We start from the raw sequence: 17,551 nt of genomic DNA on the forward strand, positions 1-17,551 counted from the left end.
CTAAGTGCTAATTTTCTACTGTTGTTTTTCAGTTGTATTTCCTATTCCCTTTCTTTTTTTCCCCCTATTGTTCTATTGTTTCTATTGGTTTCACTAATGCAATCCAGAGCAGAAATAGCGGATAACTGTGGGAAGAAGGGATCAAAGTGAACAGGCTTCAGATGAGTCAATAGAGGGAAACTGGTTTATGCTGAATTATTTTTGTAGAGATTTATAACAACAGAAATTTGTTCAGGACCAAATAACTATCAGAAAGAAAGGGTAGATTAAAGCAGACTTGATTGTGAAAATCTTTCATAAGGATTAGTTTTATCATCTTTAAAAACCAACAGCAATGTAAAACTTTGCTTAGATTAGGACTCTAACAATTTCTACGATTCAAACCCATTAGTTAATTCACATACGTGACATTTTATTGCTTGATATCTAAGTGTTGTCTGAGTCTAGTACAGACCTCTGAGATAGTACTGAAATAGCACGCTAACATCTGGCAAGATTTGCTCTGAGCTAAGAAATGGTATGAATTTTACAAAAACACAGATAATCCCCTTCAACTTGTCCTTATGAAAATTTCAGAGCACACAGTGGTTGAATACTGTTGGGTCTGCATTAGAGTTAATTCTTACGTGCATATGCGCACTGAAGCATCATTGTTTGCCAAATTTACAGTTTGCGGGTAATTTCTGTTCTGCTTTCGGGCTGTTTATCAAGTTACTGGGGGACCTCTTTGCACTGACACATTTAATCACCCTAATGAAATTATGGAAGCTGCCAATGGCCATCTCCGTAGCTGAGCCATCTGCCCCGGTGTGAGTTCAGCAGGAGTTAATTAGAAACGGTTCTGGGGTAGGAAGTAATACCGTAGGGATGAGGAGTTACAAATTCTGCCTCTTAATGAAAGGGTGGAGTATCTACATGGTATTTGGGTGGGTATTATGTGTATGTTCTGTACACTGACTATGGTGCACAAAGCATCTCTTCTTTGTACAAGTCTTTGTAACGAATCCAAGCAGTTTGCCTTAATTTATCCAAACTGCCCAATTTTGCTCTGCTTTTGGTCTGCTCAGTCTTCAGAGAAAGAGCATGCGGCAGCATAAGAGGGCTGAGGTCCAGCACCGGCTGCGTGAGGATGTCGAGGATTGCTTTACTGTGTGTATTTCTTAAAACTGGAAGTGTATTTCTATTTAATATCCTTGGCAAAGACTGCATCACAGGAGTAGGATGAAAGGCTGCCAGATAAATATGCCAGTCAGGATTTAAATAGGCTTTTTCTAATGGGTAGAAAGCAGGTTATGAGCCAAGACAAAGCCATAGCTTAATATTCTTTGTGATAAGAGCAGTAGACATACCACCATCTGGTTTGCTCTGTATAACAGTTTTTCTCTATTGGTTGGTGCATCAAGGGGTGTTTAACAAGGAATTTGAGGATGAGAACGAGTAGGAGTTTTACAAGTGTTAATACCTTTTCTGCGGTTGGGAGCACTCAGACCTTTGGGAAAAAAATATTAATAGTAGATACAAGCAGGTAATTGCCTCTTACTGTGCTGTAATTGTTTCTTCTTATTACTTTAATAACAAAAAATAGTTGCGCCTTGTGAAGGGTTGTGTATATCCATACTAAGTATTTGCCATTCAAAAATATGTTGCCCAGCTGTGCTTCTAGAACACTAAACTTAAAGTTAGGATAACTTTCAGCATCCAGTGATACTTTTCCAGTACTTAGTCCCAGCAGCCTGTGATGTTTTGGTGTAGGGACTTCATCCCTGAAGTAGTACTTTTGAGTCTAATAGGTCTTTCTGGCTTTATCTCCCATGCCGCTCGCTTTCAGGAACCCTGCAAAATTTTGGTATGTACAACATAATATATCAAGGAATTCCACTTATTAACTATGTACTATGCGCTATGCAAAGAAAAGTACTTTCTCCTGTTTGTTAATTCTGAGTCTGCAACCTGATGATTTCATTTGAAAACCCAGTTCTTGTATTACGAGAAACGCTAAATAATCTTCCCCCATCTACCTTTTCATATTTTCTCTTCTTTTCTCTGTTTTCCTTTTCTAATAAGCCCTGATGTTTGCTTTTCTAAATGCTGCCGAGCATTGCTGCTTAGTGGAAGTGGTTTGCATAAAGCTATCTATCATAACTCTCTTTGTAGAGCAGTAAGTCAGTCAGAAACAATTGCTGTGCATTTAAAGCCAGGACTGTTTTCCTCCACATATGGCAGTTTACATCAGTATTGCATTTCATCTGCTCAGTGACTCAGTTTCATGTGGGTGTTCTGCAGTACTTCGCAGTCAGCTTTTGTTGATTTTGAGTTACTCAGTGTAGTATAATCAGCAAACTTCACTCTTTACCATCTTTTCCAGATCATTTATTAATGTGATGAATAACCCAGGGCCTCGCACAGATCCATAGGGGACTTTGCTGGCCACAGTTTGCATTGAGAAAACTAATTATTTTCTCCTGCTCTTCATTTCCTGCCTCTAATCAATTATTTATGCATGTGAAGCTCTCTGTTATTGCAAGGTAGCTTACTATCCTTAAGAGCCTCTGGGCTAGTCAGAGCTGTTTGGAAAGCCAACTAGGTTTTTATGGAATGTATCGCCCCTGTCTGCACAGCGCTGCCAAGGACCTCTAATGAATTAGTGAGGGATGGTTTCCCTCCATGGTATCCATACGGGCTTATCCCCATGTCATACCTCCTTATACATCCACTACTATATTCTCTAGTGCAATTTCCACCAATCTATCCAGTGATCCAATTAGACTCGTTGGTTGGATGAAATGTACTGCAAGGGATTTCTGTCTGCATCAGTTACAAACCATTTCTTAATGGATGTAGCAAAAGATCTCCTCTTCTGAGGTCCTTCTCAGGGGTTAAGGTATGGAGAATACCACTTCTCCTTACTGAAAATCCTTTAGCCAGCAAAGTCATCTTGGATAGAAATAGGAGCAGCCTTCTCCAGTCTTTCATCCCACCTCCATAGCATGTGAGGTTGCTGGGTTGTAAAACTGCACAAGTAACTCTTGGCCGAAGGGCAGTGTAAAGACCGGTCTACATATTTTGACACTGCATTCATATTATCAGATGTGATAGTTATTGACCTATTAATAGCTACTTATTGTGAAAACCATTTGACCACTAGACCTTATGACAGAAACTTGTCACAGTAGAGTAAATATTTGTAGTGCGTTCCATCTCTAGGAATGGTAACTGCCAAAAAAGCCCCAGATTAGAGAAGCATTTTAAAATCTCTGGAAATAAAGCTTTATTATTAAAAATGAGCAGTTACATTCAGTGAAAAAGCCGAGGCTCATAGGAGGAAAGTTAGCTAAGTGTGCTCTGGTGGAAGTTCTGCTCCCCGGCTGGCAGATGATAATACACTATAATTTCACCTCTTAGCTTGCTTGGTGCTATACCCCATAAGTAGAAAACCCCTGAGACTACATGCTACATGTTACATCTGTGCAGATGCTCAGCACAAAGGCAGGTCCTGGGGGATCTCCCCCTGTTTGGTGGAAAGCAAAGGAGCAGTCCTGGCAGGAGATGGGGGTCCTGCAGGACAGCGTGGACGTGGAGATGGGGATGCTGCACTGAACGTGACCTCCCTGAGAGCATCCTCATGCCACGCCAGCACTATACATCCATCCCCGCTTTCCACAAGCACACAAGCCCCAAAGACTTCTCCTGAGATGTTGCTGTATAGGAGCTCCATCTAGTGCTGACATTATTTCTTATTCTGCTTCCCTAAGGTGGCGGGACAAATACACTGATATGGAGGCAGCCAATTTAGGAGGCTGAGTTTTCAAATGCTAGCCTGCTTTCCAGAATGCAAAGCTTTCCAGAATGCAAATCCTACATTACATATGGAAAATGAGACTGAAATTAATATTCGGGGGTTTTTTTGTACTGTGCTGGTATCGTTGAGATGCAAAAGGGAATTCTTTGCTATATTTATGCCACTAGGAGTAGTTGTTGATTGGTGGGTTGGTTGATGGACAGGCATATTAATAACATAGCAGAAAAGCACAGTGATGCACGTTACGTCACAAGATACAGCTAAGAATTAAGATCACCCTTAAAGCACAACATATACACATTTAAAAATTCAGAAAAAATGGAAAGAAAGGAAAAAAAAAAGGATAATTATTTACTGTTGACAGTAATACATACTATCTGTATTGAAGATATCACCATACACAAAAGGAAGGGTATGTTGTACAAAGGAGGAAACAGAGGAATGACTGCTGAGAAAAGAGCAGGAAAGATTTACTGAACAGGACCGGTTATGTTTGCTGTCAGATTTGTCCCAGCAGGTTTGGATGCAATAGTGATTTTGCAGTGATTTCTTTCAAGCGCAGAGTTAAACTATGACTCCCATTAGAGTTAAGCAGAAAGAGAATTCTTTAGGAAAAGGAGTGATTGCCTGCTCTAATGGACTCATGACTGTAAGTCATCTAAGCAAAAGAAAACAAATAATTACGGGCATTCGATAAATAGTGATTGGTGTCTTTATTTCTATTTAAAGCGAATTGTTGCTATTTGAAGTAGCCTGTATTTTGAAAGCCTAGACTGTCACCATTTAAAAACTGGTTGTAACTGCTAATGTGTAACAAGTGATAGTGGGAAATATCTTCTCAATTTCAAATCAGTAGAAGTTCTTTTAATGTCTTAAAAATCAAAAGGAAATGGTGATCTGATCACTAACACATGGGAACATTCAACTAGAATAAGAGTCACCAAATGCAAGAATATTTGATTGCTTTGACTGTTTGTTCTATAAATATTTAATAGGCATATCCAAATACAGCCAATAGTGTTTTGGAAGCACAACCCATTCTCAGCTGCTTCTGTCAGTTACTGAGGCATCCATGCAATCCTCTGCCCTTTGTATCATTTATATTAGCAGTGAACTTATCAGGAGTTGTTATATACACATTGTGATTTTGCTGTATCATAAAATGATTTATTGTGATTTGTTTATTCACTGGAGTGTAGATACTGAGCTGTAAAGCTCAAGCAAGTCAAGCTCGTACTGGTTGGTTGTCTGCCAAGGCCAGTGCTCACTTTGAGTCTATTCATCTTAACTCTGGAAAGTCTTCTAGGTTCAGCTGGCTTTCTTTTTAACTCTGGAAATGGTTGAGGTCATCTGCCAAAATCCTTTGGCAGCTGGATTTTGGCCCATAAAATATGTGTCTCTTTTTTGTTTGGGAGGGAAAAGGGGGAAGTGGATAATATTCTGGGGGCTAGCGAGGAAGGAACAGCAGCCACATACGTCTGCCACTCTCCAGACCTCTTTGCATCTCTTCTGAATATTCATTTGTGCTTCTCGTCTCAAAAAAAGGAAAAAAAAATCCCAACCCTTGATAAAAATGATTTTGTGAAATCCCATATTCACAATCTCTCACTCCTTACTCTCCCACATTTGCTCATTTGATGCTACTTTCCCACTAGCACCAGTGGCTGTGGAAGTTGTTAACTAACTTAACCAACTTAACCGCATTCTGCTAGTTTAGCTGAATTTGTTTCATTCTGGGCTGCCTATCCCAGATTTTGCAGGCTGATCAACATTCTCATTGCCACTTGTGGCAATTCCAGTATCATGCAAGAAGAGGAGATGTAACCTGCAGAACCTCACTGGAGACTGTATATGAGATAGGTTTTTCTGTATCTTGAGTGTAGGAGTGAAATGTGTGTTATAAGACTCAGAGCTAGAAAGTAAAATGGAATATGTTTGTTTTTTTAAAAAAAACAATCATCAAGTTTTGTTCTTTCTTTCCCCGTGATGCTGTGCCTCAATAGTTTCTGATTTTTTGCAAAAGTGCATATGCTGTGAGGAGGTCAGTGATCAGGTCAACAAATTACAGAAATGCTCCCCCGCTTCTGCCCAGTGAGTCAGCTTTTGAAAGTTTCCACTTTTATCATTATATTATTCTTACCTCCTCACCTGGAAGGAAGTCTCTGATGGCAGCAACAGCTGTGGTGGAAATTACTCTATTTTTGGGGAAGAAATGCTTTGACTTTAAGGTAAGCAGAGCCCAGTAGTTTTGCTTATTAGTATTAACTAGTACAGAAAAGATGGAAACAAAGCTGATGATAGGACGGATAGCTCTGTGTGCACTCTCATAAAGCCTCCAATGCTGTGGCAGGTGTTAGGTAAGGTACTTTGGCCCAGAGCTGACAAAATTTTGCCTGAAGTTTAAGCTACCATTAGAAAGAGAGCTTGTTGCTTTTTTCCTTCTTGCTGCTTCCAAACCTCTCTTGTGAATACTAGACCTACAAGTTGTATTTCATGCACAGTCCCTGAGGCATGATACTTTGATATGTTTTCAGAAAGGCTTCCAAGGGGATACAGAAGTGGTTGGAAAGGTCATGTCTTTTAAGGTGCTTAAATTGTTTGTGTTTCATTTCCATGTGTGGAGTGGTTTATTTCTATAAAGAACTAATAGAAATGCTCTCATTGAAATTCAGGAAAGTTACTTCCCTTGAAAACAGCACTGAGTCACTGATCAAACTAGTTTTGTGTAACTCAATAACATATTTATGTAATACCATTCAGTAGCACGACTTGGAATTAAAATTGAAACCTTAAAATTGAGGTAGTAGGAGCCTTCATTTGAAGAGGGCTGTTCCTTACTGCTGTGGTTCTGTGTTTACCTCTAAGTCCTTGGGCAAGCATGATGAAAGACATCAGTCAGTAAAAACATCAGAATACCTCAGCACACAATTCCCCAATATTCCCAACTTGGGATGCATTTTGTCACAAACCCCTTTTCCTCCTTTTATATCTTACTTATCTCTATCTCGTAGTGCCACAGAGCAATTTAGCATCTTCTCCAGCTAACGGAGCAGCAGATTTACCAGCTGAAACCTGAGGGACTAGAGGGAAGGGAACATAGCTGTATTACATATGACACATGACATCATTGCCGAAAAACCTACCTGCTGCTGGCGTTAGGTATTTACCAACATGGCATTTCCAAGCAGAGACCGGAGCGCGGTTTTTTCTTCCCTGCAAATGTCCTCGCCGCACTGTGCTCTCTCTTGTTTGCTGTCTCACCGAATTCACTGTTCAGCACTGCACGGTGGCCGGGCTTCAACCGGGACGGGTGCGAGGGATGGTTTTTGGTGAGTCCCAGCCCACCAGCTGCCTCTTCATGCTCCTCTTCCTCTTCCAGGTGTGTGATATTATGTTAAAGCTGCCTCATAGTAATGGGAACCATATAAACACACATGTATATGTATGAAGTCTTGTAAATATATGGAGCCTCGCTGTTTTCTCTTCCTTCAGCAACACATTTGAGCGGCGGTGGCCAGAGTTGCTGTTGCTTAACCTCTGCGGCTGGCAGGTTCCTCTGGGGTTAGCACGGGGTTTGTAGATGGTACGTGGGAACCTCAGCACTTAACTACCCCCTTGATTTCCCCCCCTGCGTTTCGTACGTGGCCGGCAATGATGCTCGCCCGGGGTGCTCAGCGGGCTCCGTCACGCCTTGGGTCGCAGCATCAGCCCCGCCAGGCGGACTCTGGTTCTTTGCCTTGCACCAGACTTGCAGCTGGCTCTCGCTCCAGCTTGGTCTCGGCAGCTGGATTTGGTCCGACCGCGGGCTGCAGCAGCGTTGGGAAGAGTAGGGACTTGCCGTGGAGTTCCTGAGGTTGGTACGGCCGACGTGCGAAGGGAAAGGGGTGTAAATACTTGAAGAAACCACAGAAGAAGAGTGAGAACAGCCTGCGCAGGTGGTGGAGAATGCTCTTCCCACCAGTAAAACCGAGCACGTGTTGACTTGGGCAAGCCTGAAGGACTGTGTGCTGATAAGAGCAGAGCACGACATCTCGTCGGCAGAGGACCCTGCACCCCACGGAGAGGAACGTGGCATCGAGGGTGCAGCACATCACACGTGCCATTTCTTTCCCACGTAGCTCACGGTGAAAGAGACGGTGCCCACGCAGGTGAGCGTATTCCGGGCAGATGGACTTTCCAGACGAGGAAATGCACACAGGGAGCAGCAGCCTTGCCCGAGACACACCAAAGTTCACGTGGGCAGGATTCATAAGCAATGGACCACTTTGTAGCAACAGTGACCTCCTAAAGTGTATGAAACCTCGGTCCAAAACCCAATTTGTGGCCAGGGAGGTACCCATAAGCAAGAGGTTTCATGAACTGATAGGTGGAATCTCTTGTTCTCCCTGTTGCACAAAAGAGATCGTGGACAGACCTCTTGAACACAGACCTTTGTGCTTGTGGTTGTGAGGGTGTGAGGGGATGGAAGCTGGGAGAGAGTGACTGTGAGTGGGTAAAATCAGCCTGCATGGAGGTTGGGTGCGATAAAATCATCTTGGCCTTTTGTGGTAGCTTGCATTTAGTTTTGATCCATTAATATCTTGTTGAAGAAGGTGTTACTGCATTCCTCCAAGCTCAGTTTGCTTAAGCTTACCTGTGGCTTCTTTTCATTGCCCCGGTCCTCGATATCCAAAATACAGTGCAGGATATATATTACATCATGCAACTGTGATGCTCCAGGATCATGATGGAGGATAATGGCCTTCAGGAGCTGTAAGAGGGTAAATATTCATAAGTTAGTACTCAAAACATTTACCCAGTGTATGCTGAGTTGCTGAGATTCTCAGTTTTTCATAACCTACAGACCACGGGCAAGCTGCATCCCATTTCCAATTACTACATCAGTGAGCAGTGTAAACCAGCAAAAACTAATATGAAAATGTAACACTCTTAGGTGAGACTCGTGGGAACAAAACAGTGATTTGCTGTGTCCTTCACCTAGAGCCATACTCTGTGCTGTGCTGCCAGGAAGAAATGTACAGATCTTTAAATAAAAGTAAATAATAGATAATGTCTCAGATGGTTGTCCTATAAATGGATGCCTGTCCTGTTTTATGAGTTGAAATTGAATTTCTTGCACTCTACTCACTGCCAACTAATTGCTGTGTAGGAAAGGCTCATGCCTCAGACCCGGCTTGTCTCAAAGTCACTTATTTCTGTGGTTAATATTTGAATAATTATTTGTTCCTGTAATGCAATCTGCAGTGGATATTTATGTCATCTTTCAGTACTGCTCAGTGAGAACCTCAGCTTTGTTCCCGTATGGGCATGAAATGTTGGGGGAACAAATTACATTTCTCACTGTGATTGGCTCCTGTGGAGTTATTTGGCTACGTACCAGCTTGAGGCCCTAAATATTTGTTGGAGGCAAATTCTATTTAGATGTGCAGTTCCTGAACTTAATTTTGTTGCAATTTTAGAAAACATTACTCATTTGAAATTAATATACGCAGTCTACCCAGTCGTAAATGTTACTGCAAAATAAGAATGAAATGTTGGCATAAAATATTATGACTAGCTTTAAAATTATAATTATTTTCTTCTTTTTATAACTTACATTATTTTTTTTAATTTGTTTTCTGGTTATTAAGACGATGAAGATTACATTCAAGTCTTTTCCTCAGCCATAATTCTGAAATATTTAATTGGTTTTTGTTTTAAAGCTGAAATTCTCACTAATTCCTATGACTGCAATAGATAGGGCGTGAAATAGAATACCAGATAAAGGCGGGATTTCTGGCAAAGGCCAAACAGTTCAGCACATATGATGTTAAGAAAACTCTGATATACAAAAATAGGAGGCACAATGAAAAGCGAGAAACTTTATTCTACTTTAGCCAAACCGGATTACAAGAAGGGCATGGGGGAAGACCGAGGAAACTACGGACCTGTTAGTCTAACCTCAGTACCTGGAAAAATTATGGAGATGATGATACTGGGTGCTATTGAAAGGTATGTAAAGGGCAAGGCAATCATCAGGTTTTTGCTGGAAGCTCATTCACTAACTGTTACACACCTGATCCCTGTTTTTTACTTCTACCCTGTGTCAAACTGAGTACTGACACAAAACCTGGTTTTGCCTTTGTTATGAAATGAAGTTCTTTCAGTCCAACAAATTAGGCCTGTGTATCTGCTATAATTGATCAAATGATGGTGGTATCTTCCCAGGATTCAGCTATTGAACTGGTAAAGGAGTGAGATAAAAAAAAGAAAAAAAGACTTTTTAAAATTAAAAATCTGAGGATATTCTTAGCAAACAGAGATATTAGAGCTGATAATCTACCACAATATTGGAACAGGATTATTTCCTGATGTGCATCTTATACTGGCTTTATCCAGTCTTGGCTTCTGTGTTAAGGTGAAGGTCCTTCATCACCAAGGCTGATGGAGCTGCAGTGTTGGGGTGTAGAGGGTCTGGGCACATCTTGTGACTTTGTGTACACTGCACAAGCTCACACTAAGTAGACGGAGAGAGGGTTGCCATGGCCTCTGTTGTTTGTCTTTCTTCCTCATCTGGGTAATAGGTGTTTTCATTACTCGCAGCCAATTCAATTGAATGTATCTATCTCGCTATTGGAAAAAAAGTTGTTTTTTTTTTATGCTTCTTAATGTCATCATTTTCTGTCTTTCTAAGCACCAGTTTCATTCTTTCAAAGTATTTGTCATTTTTCTAAATAGTTAGCCTGGTTTAGTGTATTTTAACCACATGAGCCACACTGAATTCATTTAACTTTTAATATCTCTTATGAACTACCCCTTCAGTGCTTTCCTCTTTTTTCCATGTTGTTTTAAAAGCATTAGAAGTCAATGCACAGTGGTGTTAACTTCAGTGATATTAAATAGTTCAGGTATAGCACAAACCTTAAAGTCTTATTGTGAAAAAAGATAAATATTAATTTTTTTCTGAAATTTTGTGGTTTGGGATTCCATATATCACAGTGTCATGGTTTAATCCCAGCTGGCAACTAAGCAGCACCACGCAGCCGCTCGCTCACTGCCCCCCCCCCCCAGTGGGATGGGGGAGAGAATTGGGAAAAAAGCGCAAAACTCGTGGGTTGAGATAAGAACAGTTTAATAGGACAGAAAGGAAGAAAACAGTAATAATAATAATAGAATTGGAATATACAAAACAAGTGATGCACAATGCAATTGCTCACCACTTGCTGACCAGTTTATATAAACTCCCCCCAGTTTATATACTGGGCATGACTTCACATGGTATGGAATACCCCTTTGGCCAGTTTGGGGTCCGCTGTCCTGGTTGTGTCCCATCCCGAATTCTTGTGCCCCTCCAGCCTTCTTGCTGGCTGGGCAGGAGAAGCTGAAAAATCCTTGACTTGGTCTAAACACTACTGAGCAACAACTGGAAACATCAGTGTGTTATCAACATTCTTCTCATACTGAACCCAAACCATAACACTACACCAGCTACTAGGAAGAAAATTAACTCTAGCGCAGCCAAAAGCAGAACACACAGTTCTTGTCCTCCAGAGGAAAATGTAGATTGTGTCATGTCAGTGGAACTCAGTAATAAGAAGTGAGTAAAGATGAAATGACTCCTGCCGAGGTGTGTAATTAAGATTCTCCAATTTTCTTCCATGTAGAAAAGAAAAATGATTTGCTATAATTTAAAGGAAACTTTTGTGGTTTTCTCTGATTGCTAATATTTGATTTATTTTTTACTGACATTTCCATGGTCCTAATTTAATTAAGTCTATGCCAGTTAAAGACAGGACTCTTCTTTGGCTCCAAGCGAGCAATACTGTATTCATGGCCAGTTATCTTCAGATCCGCTCCATAAAGCCATCCATCATAAATACCATCATGAGAAAAGCTGAGCATCTTTCTCATATTAAGCAGTAAGCAAAAATGTGAAGTGTAAATGAATGCTGTAAATCGTGATGATATAAACCATGAGAAGCTGCTGGGCAGTAGCCCAGCCATGGGGACAAGCAGCCCAATGGCTAAAGCAGCCGTCCAGGGAGCTAGGGAAGTTTGCATATCCCATTTATCCGTTTTCTAGGGAAGTTTGCATATCCCATTTCAGTTTTCTAGGCAACACCGCACCCACAGGACTGTAGGATATTCTCAACAAAAGTACATCTCACCTGCCATCTCGTCGACATAGGGACATAGGGCCCTCAGTTGCCATCAGAGGTAAAACAAAAATAATATAACCTTGCTGTAGAGCACTCAGCTGGGAGGGGAGAGATTTCTTGTTCCCAAGTGGCTGTGATGGTGTAATCTGAAATGCATGAATAAATCTATATCACCTTACCGAGGCCTAAGTTTCAAATGTAAAATCTGGATTTTTGCCTTAGGTACCTACATGAGCTAAATGTTTTTGATAGCAAGAAGCTCTTTAGTCAAGCAGATAAAAGCATGGAAAGAGGCAATGCTAACACGGTGAAGCTAAATAAGTGTGGGCTGGAAGTGAGAAGAGAATGGTAGATTCTTTGCTCTTGAGTCTGTAATTCAGAACCCGCTATTTTTTTTCTGTATTGAGATATGTGTTTAATGCAGGAATTATGGCCAAGGGCTTTCAAGAGCTGTGTTATGTAGGAAATCAAGATTAGATGAAGGATGATCAGAAAGTCTTCAGTGTCTCTAAAACAGTGTAGCCTTAAAATAGATTAAAGTTAAACTCTTAAACTGTATAATTCAGTTGAGTTTAGTGGAGCTGTGTCATTTTCCAGCTGTAAGTGTATCTACTTTTTAGGTCTGACTTCCCATTAATATACCCAAAATGATTTAGTAGTCTCTTGTAACAAGAAAGGTGTTTTCTTCATCAAAAGTTGCCTTCTCCTCACACCTTTTTGCCTTCTCTTCCCCTGAGAAATAAGGCATCGGATTGCAGCAAGCAGTGCTTGCATCCCCTCCGGCTCCTTTGCCGTACCCAGATCTGCACAAAATAACTGCAAATTGCTGTTAGGATGGCAGGAATAGCTGCGCCTGCGTTCAGCTGACTAGGAAACGAGTGACTGAATTTTGGGGGAAAGAAAAGCAAGATGCTGTGCCTGGGGAGAGCATCCTGCTGTGCCCTGTGTGGGGTGGGGGGGTGCCCAGGTATGGGATAGACTGGTGCTGTCCCCAGGGGAGGCTCTGACTTACCTTCATCCTGCACCTGGGAAGGAGCTATAGGATAAGCTGACAGTTAAATGGGGGGAAAAAATGGATTACAGCTGTGGATTCCCCTGAAGATCATCTTTTTTTTGTTAACAGATTTGCTGGAAGTAGGTACCACTCAAAACCAGAGATTTTGGCAGGCTGGATCTCAATGCTACTGTATAGTTGGCTGTTACTAATGGCAAGGATGAAGAAAAAAATATCCTGGAAAGAGCTGGATTGACATAGGGCTATTCAGGTTTTTCATCTTACGGGACCAAAAGGAGGGGCCTGTAACCCATGGGAAGAGATGGTGTTACAGTTCTTCCAATAAGTTCCTTCTGTCATAAATCGTGGGAAGTGGTATCCAATGTTGTGTCACCAAGAACTGTAAGGAAGCTGCAAGGAGAACAAAAACATAGGAAATAGCAAAAAAATCCCCACTGAGTCATGACTAAGAACATGCCATGCAAATCCATAGAGATTTGTAGAGGGGGTCAGGACCCTGAACCTTGAGAGTGGAAATGTCCTACAACCCAGATTTTTGAATCTTCCACTGGAGGATATAACTGGTCTCTGACACCTAAATCTCACTACTAACCTAAATCACTTTTTGACTGATTATGTGATGTATATGTAAAGTTACGACCTGCCATATCACACTCATGCCAAGGGTTGTCTGTTGCTTCCATATACAGGTGGTCAGAACTGAAGCTGTGTCTAGCTGATGGGGCAGAAGTGCAAAAGCTTTAATTTTTGCACTCCCAATCTTGAATATAAAGCCTTCTGCGTGTATAAAAGTCAATAAAATATTTGAAAATGCTCATGGATGTTAAAAATTGAATATTTCTGAGCAAAGGAATATTTCAACATTTTATTAGTTCATGTAGAAAATGGATTTCCCCTGGGTAATACTAAGACAGCTAAATCTGAAAACCTGCCTAGAAGAGGAATAGCTCTCAAGTATGAAAATCTTCCAATGTAAGATAAATAGGAGTTAAACAAAATTTGACACGATGGACAGAGCGACCAGGTCCAGTGGGGATTTAAGCATAGAGAATAATGGAAATAGTTTTCACTGTTGCTTCAAATATGTAATAGTTGAGAAAAGCATCTCATTTCTCAGGGTTTAAAACGGAGACTGCACAAAATAACGAAAGTGAGCGTTGAAATTGCTTGGTTCCTTGCAGGCATTGTGTCCCTGATCTCCCTGGCTGTCCTGTCCTACGAACGCTACAGCACCCTCACCCTGTGCAACAAGCGCAGCGCTGACTACCAGAAGGCTTTGCTGGCTGTCGGCGGTTCGTGGATTTATTCCCTGGTCTGGACCGTGCCACCTCTGATCGGTTGGAGCAGTTACGGGGTAGAAGGTGCGGGTACGAGCTGTTCGGTACGCTGGTCCTCGGAGTCAGCCAAGTCCACGTCCTATATCATCTGTCTCTTCATATTCTGCTTGGTCATCCCTGTGATGGTCATGGTGTACTGCTATGGTCGCCTCCTTTATGCTGTTAAACAGGTAAGCTGCTGTATGCTATTGATAGTGCAAACTGCTCTTAGACGTTATGTTGCATTTCTCTTCTGTCGAGTTTGGAAGCACTGATGATAGAGAGCAAAACAACAAAGCAAAACCAAATGGAAAAAAACACAGAAAGCCTGAAGGAAGGGGCAGAAGGTCTTCACCAAGTTTTTTCATACTCCAGAGCTCCAAACAGTTAGAAAAAACAGATAACAGCCATATGGGTACTGACTTTGTGGTTTGAAAATATTACATTCTAGGAAAAGCAGCATATCAGGGTGAAGGCTGCACTTGTAATGAAGCCAACACATGTTTACCTGTCTAGCAATAAGACATCCATGCAAATATTTCTTCCTTAGTTTCGATCATGACATTTTAATAATAACTGCTTCTTAATCTGTGGAGACCTAACTCTATAGTTCTATTGCAATTTGCGGAGTTATCCCAGGGATCAGCTTCTCCTTGTAATTCTAGGCCACATTTAAAAGTTTCCTTAAATACTACTACCACCACCACTACTACGACTGCTACTACACCAATGCTCATCTGACTGGTTTAAGGGGTACTGCGGATATTCCAAAATGAATGTTCCAAAAGACCCTGCCAGGCGGTGTGGTATTGTGAAGTCTGAATACTCTTGGGACAGCAACGAAACAGTTTAACGATGAATAATGAGAAAGGAATGAGTGTATAGGTATTCTCAAAAAAGCAATTCTCTAAAATGTCCAGATGAATTAACTAAAGGTGTTTAATGGAGGAAAAAAAAAGCCGTAAATCCCTAAATAGAGGCTCTCATACAGAATTAAAGTGGATGTAGTTTACTTTTGATTAGTCATAAGGAATTAAGGTCCTGCCTTTTACATGATTTGTCAAAACTTTCAGAACACTTGAAGCCCAAATGGGGAATCTTTTCCTGGCTGAGTGCTGAGCAGGCCAGTAAAATCCCTGTGATGAATCACACATTAGTACTCCTCTTAATGTTGTGCAGTAGTAATATGGAACAAAATTAAAGTGAAGTTGCAGACCATATCTGGTCCCTGGGCAGCAGTATCCTTTACCATCACCTTAAAGAAAGGAGCAGGGTCTTGGAACACGTGCTACTACTAATAATGCAGATGATATGACTTAAACTTCTGTCTCTTCTTTCCTTCAGCCCTCACTGCATCACCCACAACATACAAATACTTGTATGGATGAAGCTTCTGTAGCATGTGCTTTAGCTTCTAGTTCTAAATGTAGACTTGTGTTATTTTATTCACCTTTTTTTTTAATTCAGTTATATTGAATGTAGTAGTATCATAGGAGAGGTACGTGCAATCTATAGCCATTTTGTATTTAGACATGAAGACTGAGTAGACTGGGCGGAAGACTAGGTTGATCGATTAGTTGACTGTCCAGAGAAAAAAATGGGAGCAGGAATAGCATTTTCCACAATCCTCTCTCCTCCATCCTCCGTGTGCTTTCGAGAGTGATGAGGAAGCTGCTGGGATGCTGAGGTTAGAGACCCCTGAGAAATTTTGTAAATGGTGGAGGTGAAAAAGAATCGAACCCAATCTTGCATAACCTGTAGGTCTTAGGAAACTGATGTTTGTTCAATGCAAAGAAACTCCAGTGAGGATTAGATTGTATGTGCTCTCTAAAGCTGTTATGACTAAGGGTCGTAACAGCTGCCCAAGCATTTGTGAAGTCTTGAATAGCTAAACCCTAAATTCTTACACAAAACATCTAATGCTTTCCTGGTGTTTGTAAAAGATTTCCTTGAGAAGTTGTATTTCAGCAAAAAGAATCTTAATCGGAAAACTCATCAGTCCTCAGCTTTCTGTGATGTACATACCTCCAGTACTGTAATCCTGAAATCTTGCATTTTATATATTTCCTCTGACATACATCTAAATTTCCAAAGACCCTATCACGACACAGTCACTGAAATGCAGACTTTCTTTCCTTTGGTCTGAGGTCCTCTAACTGTTCGGTAATAAACAGGGTAAATTAGGAAATCCTAAATTATGTCCTGTTTCAAACTGGAGGAAGAGCTGAGCAATACAAAAATAAAAGTATAGCAGTTCTTACATAAAACTACAAAGAGTAGGTAGAGTAATAAAAAAAAAAAGTTGAGAGGTTACTACATCCATTGTAATACTGTTACCTTCTGGTGGGGGCAAAAAATCCATTATCTTGCAATATTCTGGCCTCATAGATTAAAGTCCTTCTATGACCTTCTGTGTAGTGTGTAATATATTAGAAGAAATGTGGGAGCATTGCAAACATAATAAGTGCATTATCCCAGCTTCAGCTGCTTGGTAAATTTTCTAAAATATGCATTTCATATTTTTGCAAGATACCTAGAAGTTTTTATGTTAGAGCATTGTAGCGTTAATGGTATTGCACCCTGAGATCAAGAGTGCAGAAGTTATGCTGTTATTAATACTGCAATGTAAATTAATTGAGGTGGAAGAAATATCTTAATAGATTTGGGACAGTTAATGCAAGAATTGGCACAGCGCCTGCATTTTCTCTTTGCAGGGACAGTAATTATAGGTCTGCTTTTCTCTTTTTCTCCTCTAAATTTTATGTGCTGTAGCATTCGTTCACTCGAGGCACTAATAAATCCTGTGAAGTCATTTGCAATCTGTGTAATGGTAAAAGGCACGAGGATTTCAGTAATACAGCTTTTATAAAAGATTGTCTTTTCAAGGAATTTCAAGTCAATAGCATCCCTGTATGAATAATGTTAACAGCAAATGCCATTAAACAGTATTACAACATAACTGTATTATTCTCTCAGAGCTCTTGCCATTTATCAAGCTCGAAGACTCTTAGGAATTGCTCAAGTTATTTTCTATAAAGGTATGGGCTTGTTTCCAGAATGGTTTTATCTGGAGGGTTGAGTTTGGTTCCGCGGATGGTCTTTGCTGCTGTCCTGGTGCAACTTGCACGGAGGAGGGAAATACTAGCTCCGAATAGTGAGCGCATTTCAGAAATGTTAAGCAAAATAATGCTCAAAACGAAGAGCTGAAGAAAAGCCTGTGGTTTCAGAAGCTGTTAGGGAACTTGGCAGTGCATCAGATTTCAAGACATAGAGAAACACAAAT

General features: G+C 40.8%; 1 protein-coding gene across 2 annotated transcripts in view; it reads left to right on the forward strand.

The window, feature by feature from the left end:
• The window catches only part of LOC138681898 (pinopsin-like), a 94,149-nt gene that overhangs the window by 16,883 nt on the left and 59,715 nt on the right, over positions 1–17,551 (forward strand). For both annotated transcript variants that reach the window (XM_069770162.1, XM_069770160.1), the window contains exon 3: positions 14,134–14,459. In XM_069770162.1, coding sequence (XP_069626263.1) covers positions 14,134–14,459 — 326 coding nt within the window. The remainder of the gene's footprint in view (positions 1–14,133; positions 14,460–17,551) is intronic.

Source organism: Haliaeetus albicilla, chromosome 25, assembly GCF_947461875.1.
Source record: "Haliaeetus albicilla chromosome 25, bHalAlb1.1, whole genome shotgun sequence".
NCBI classification, from domain to species: Eukaryota; Metazoa; Chordata; class Aves; order Accipitriformes; family Accipitridae; genus Haliaeetus; species Haliaeetus albicilla.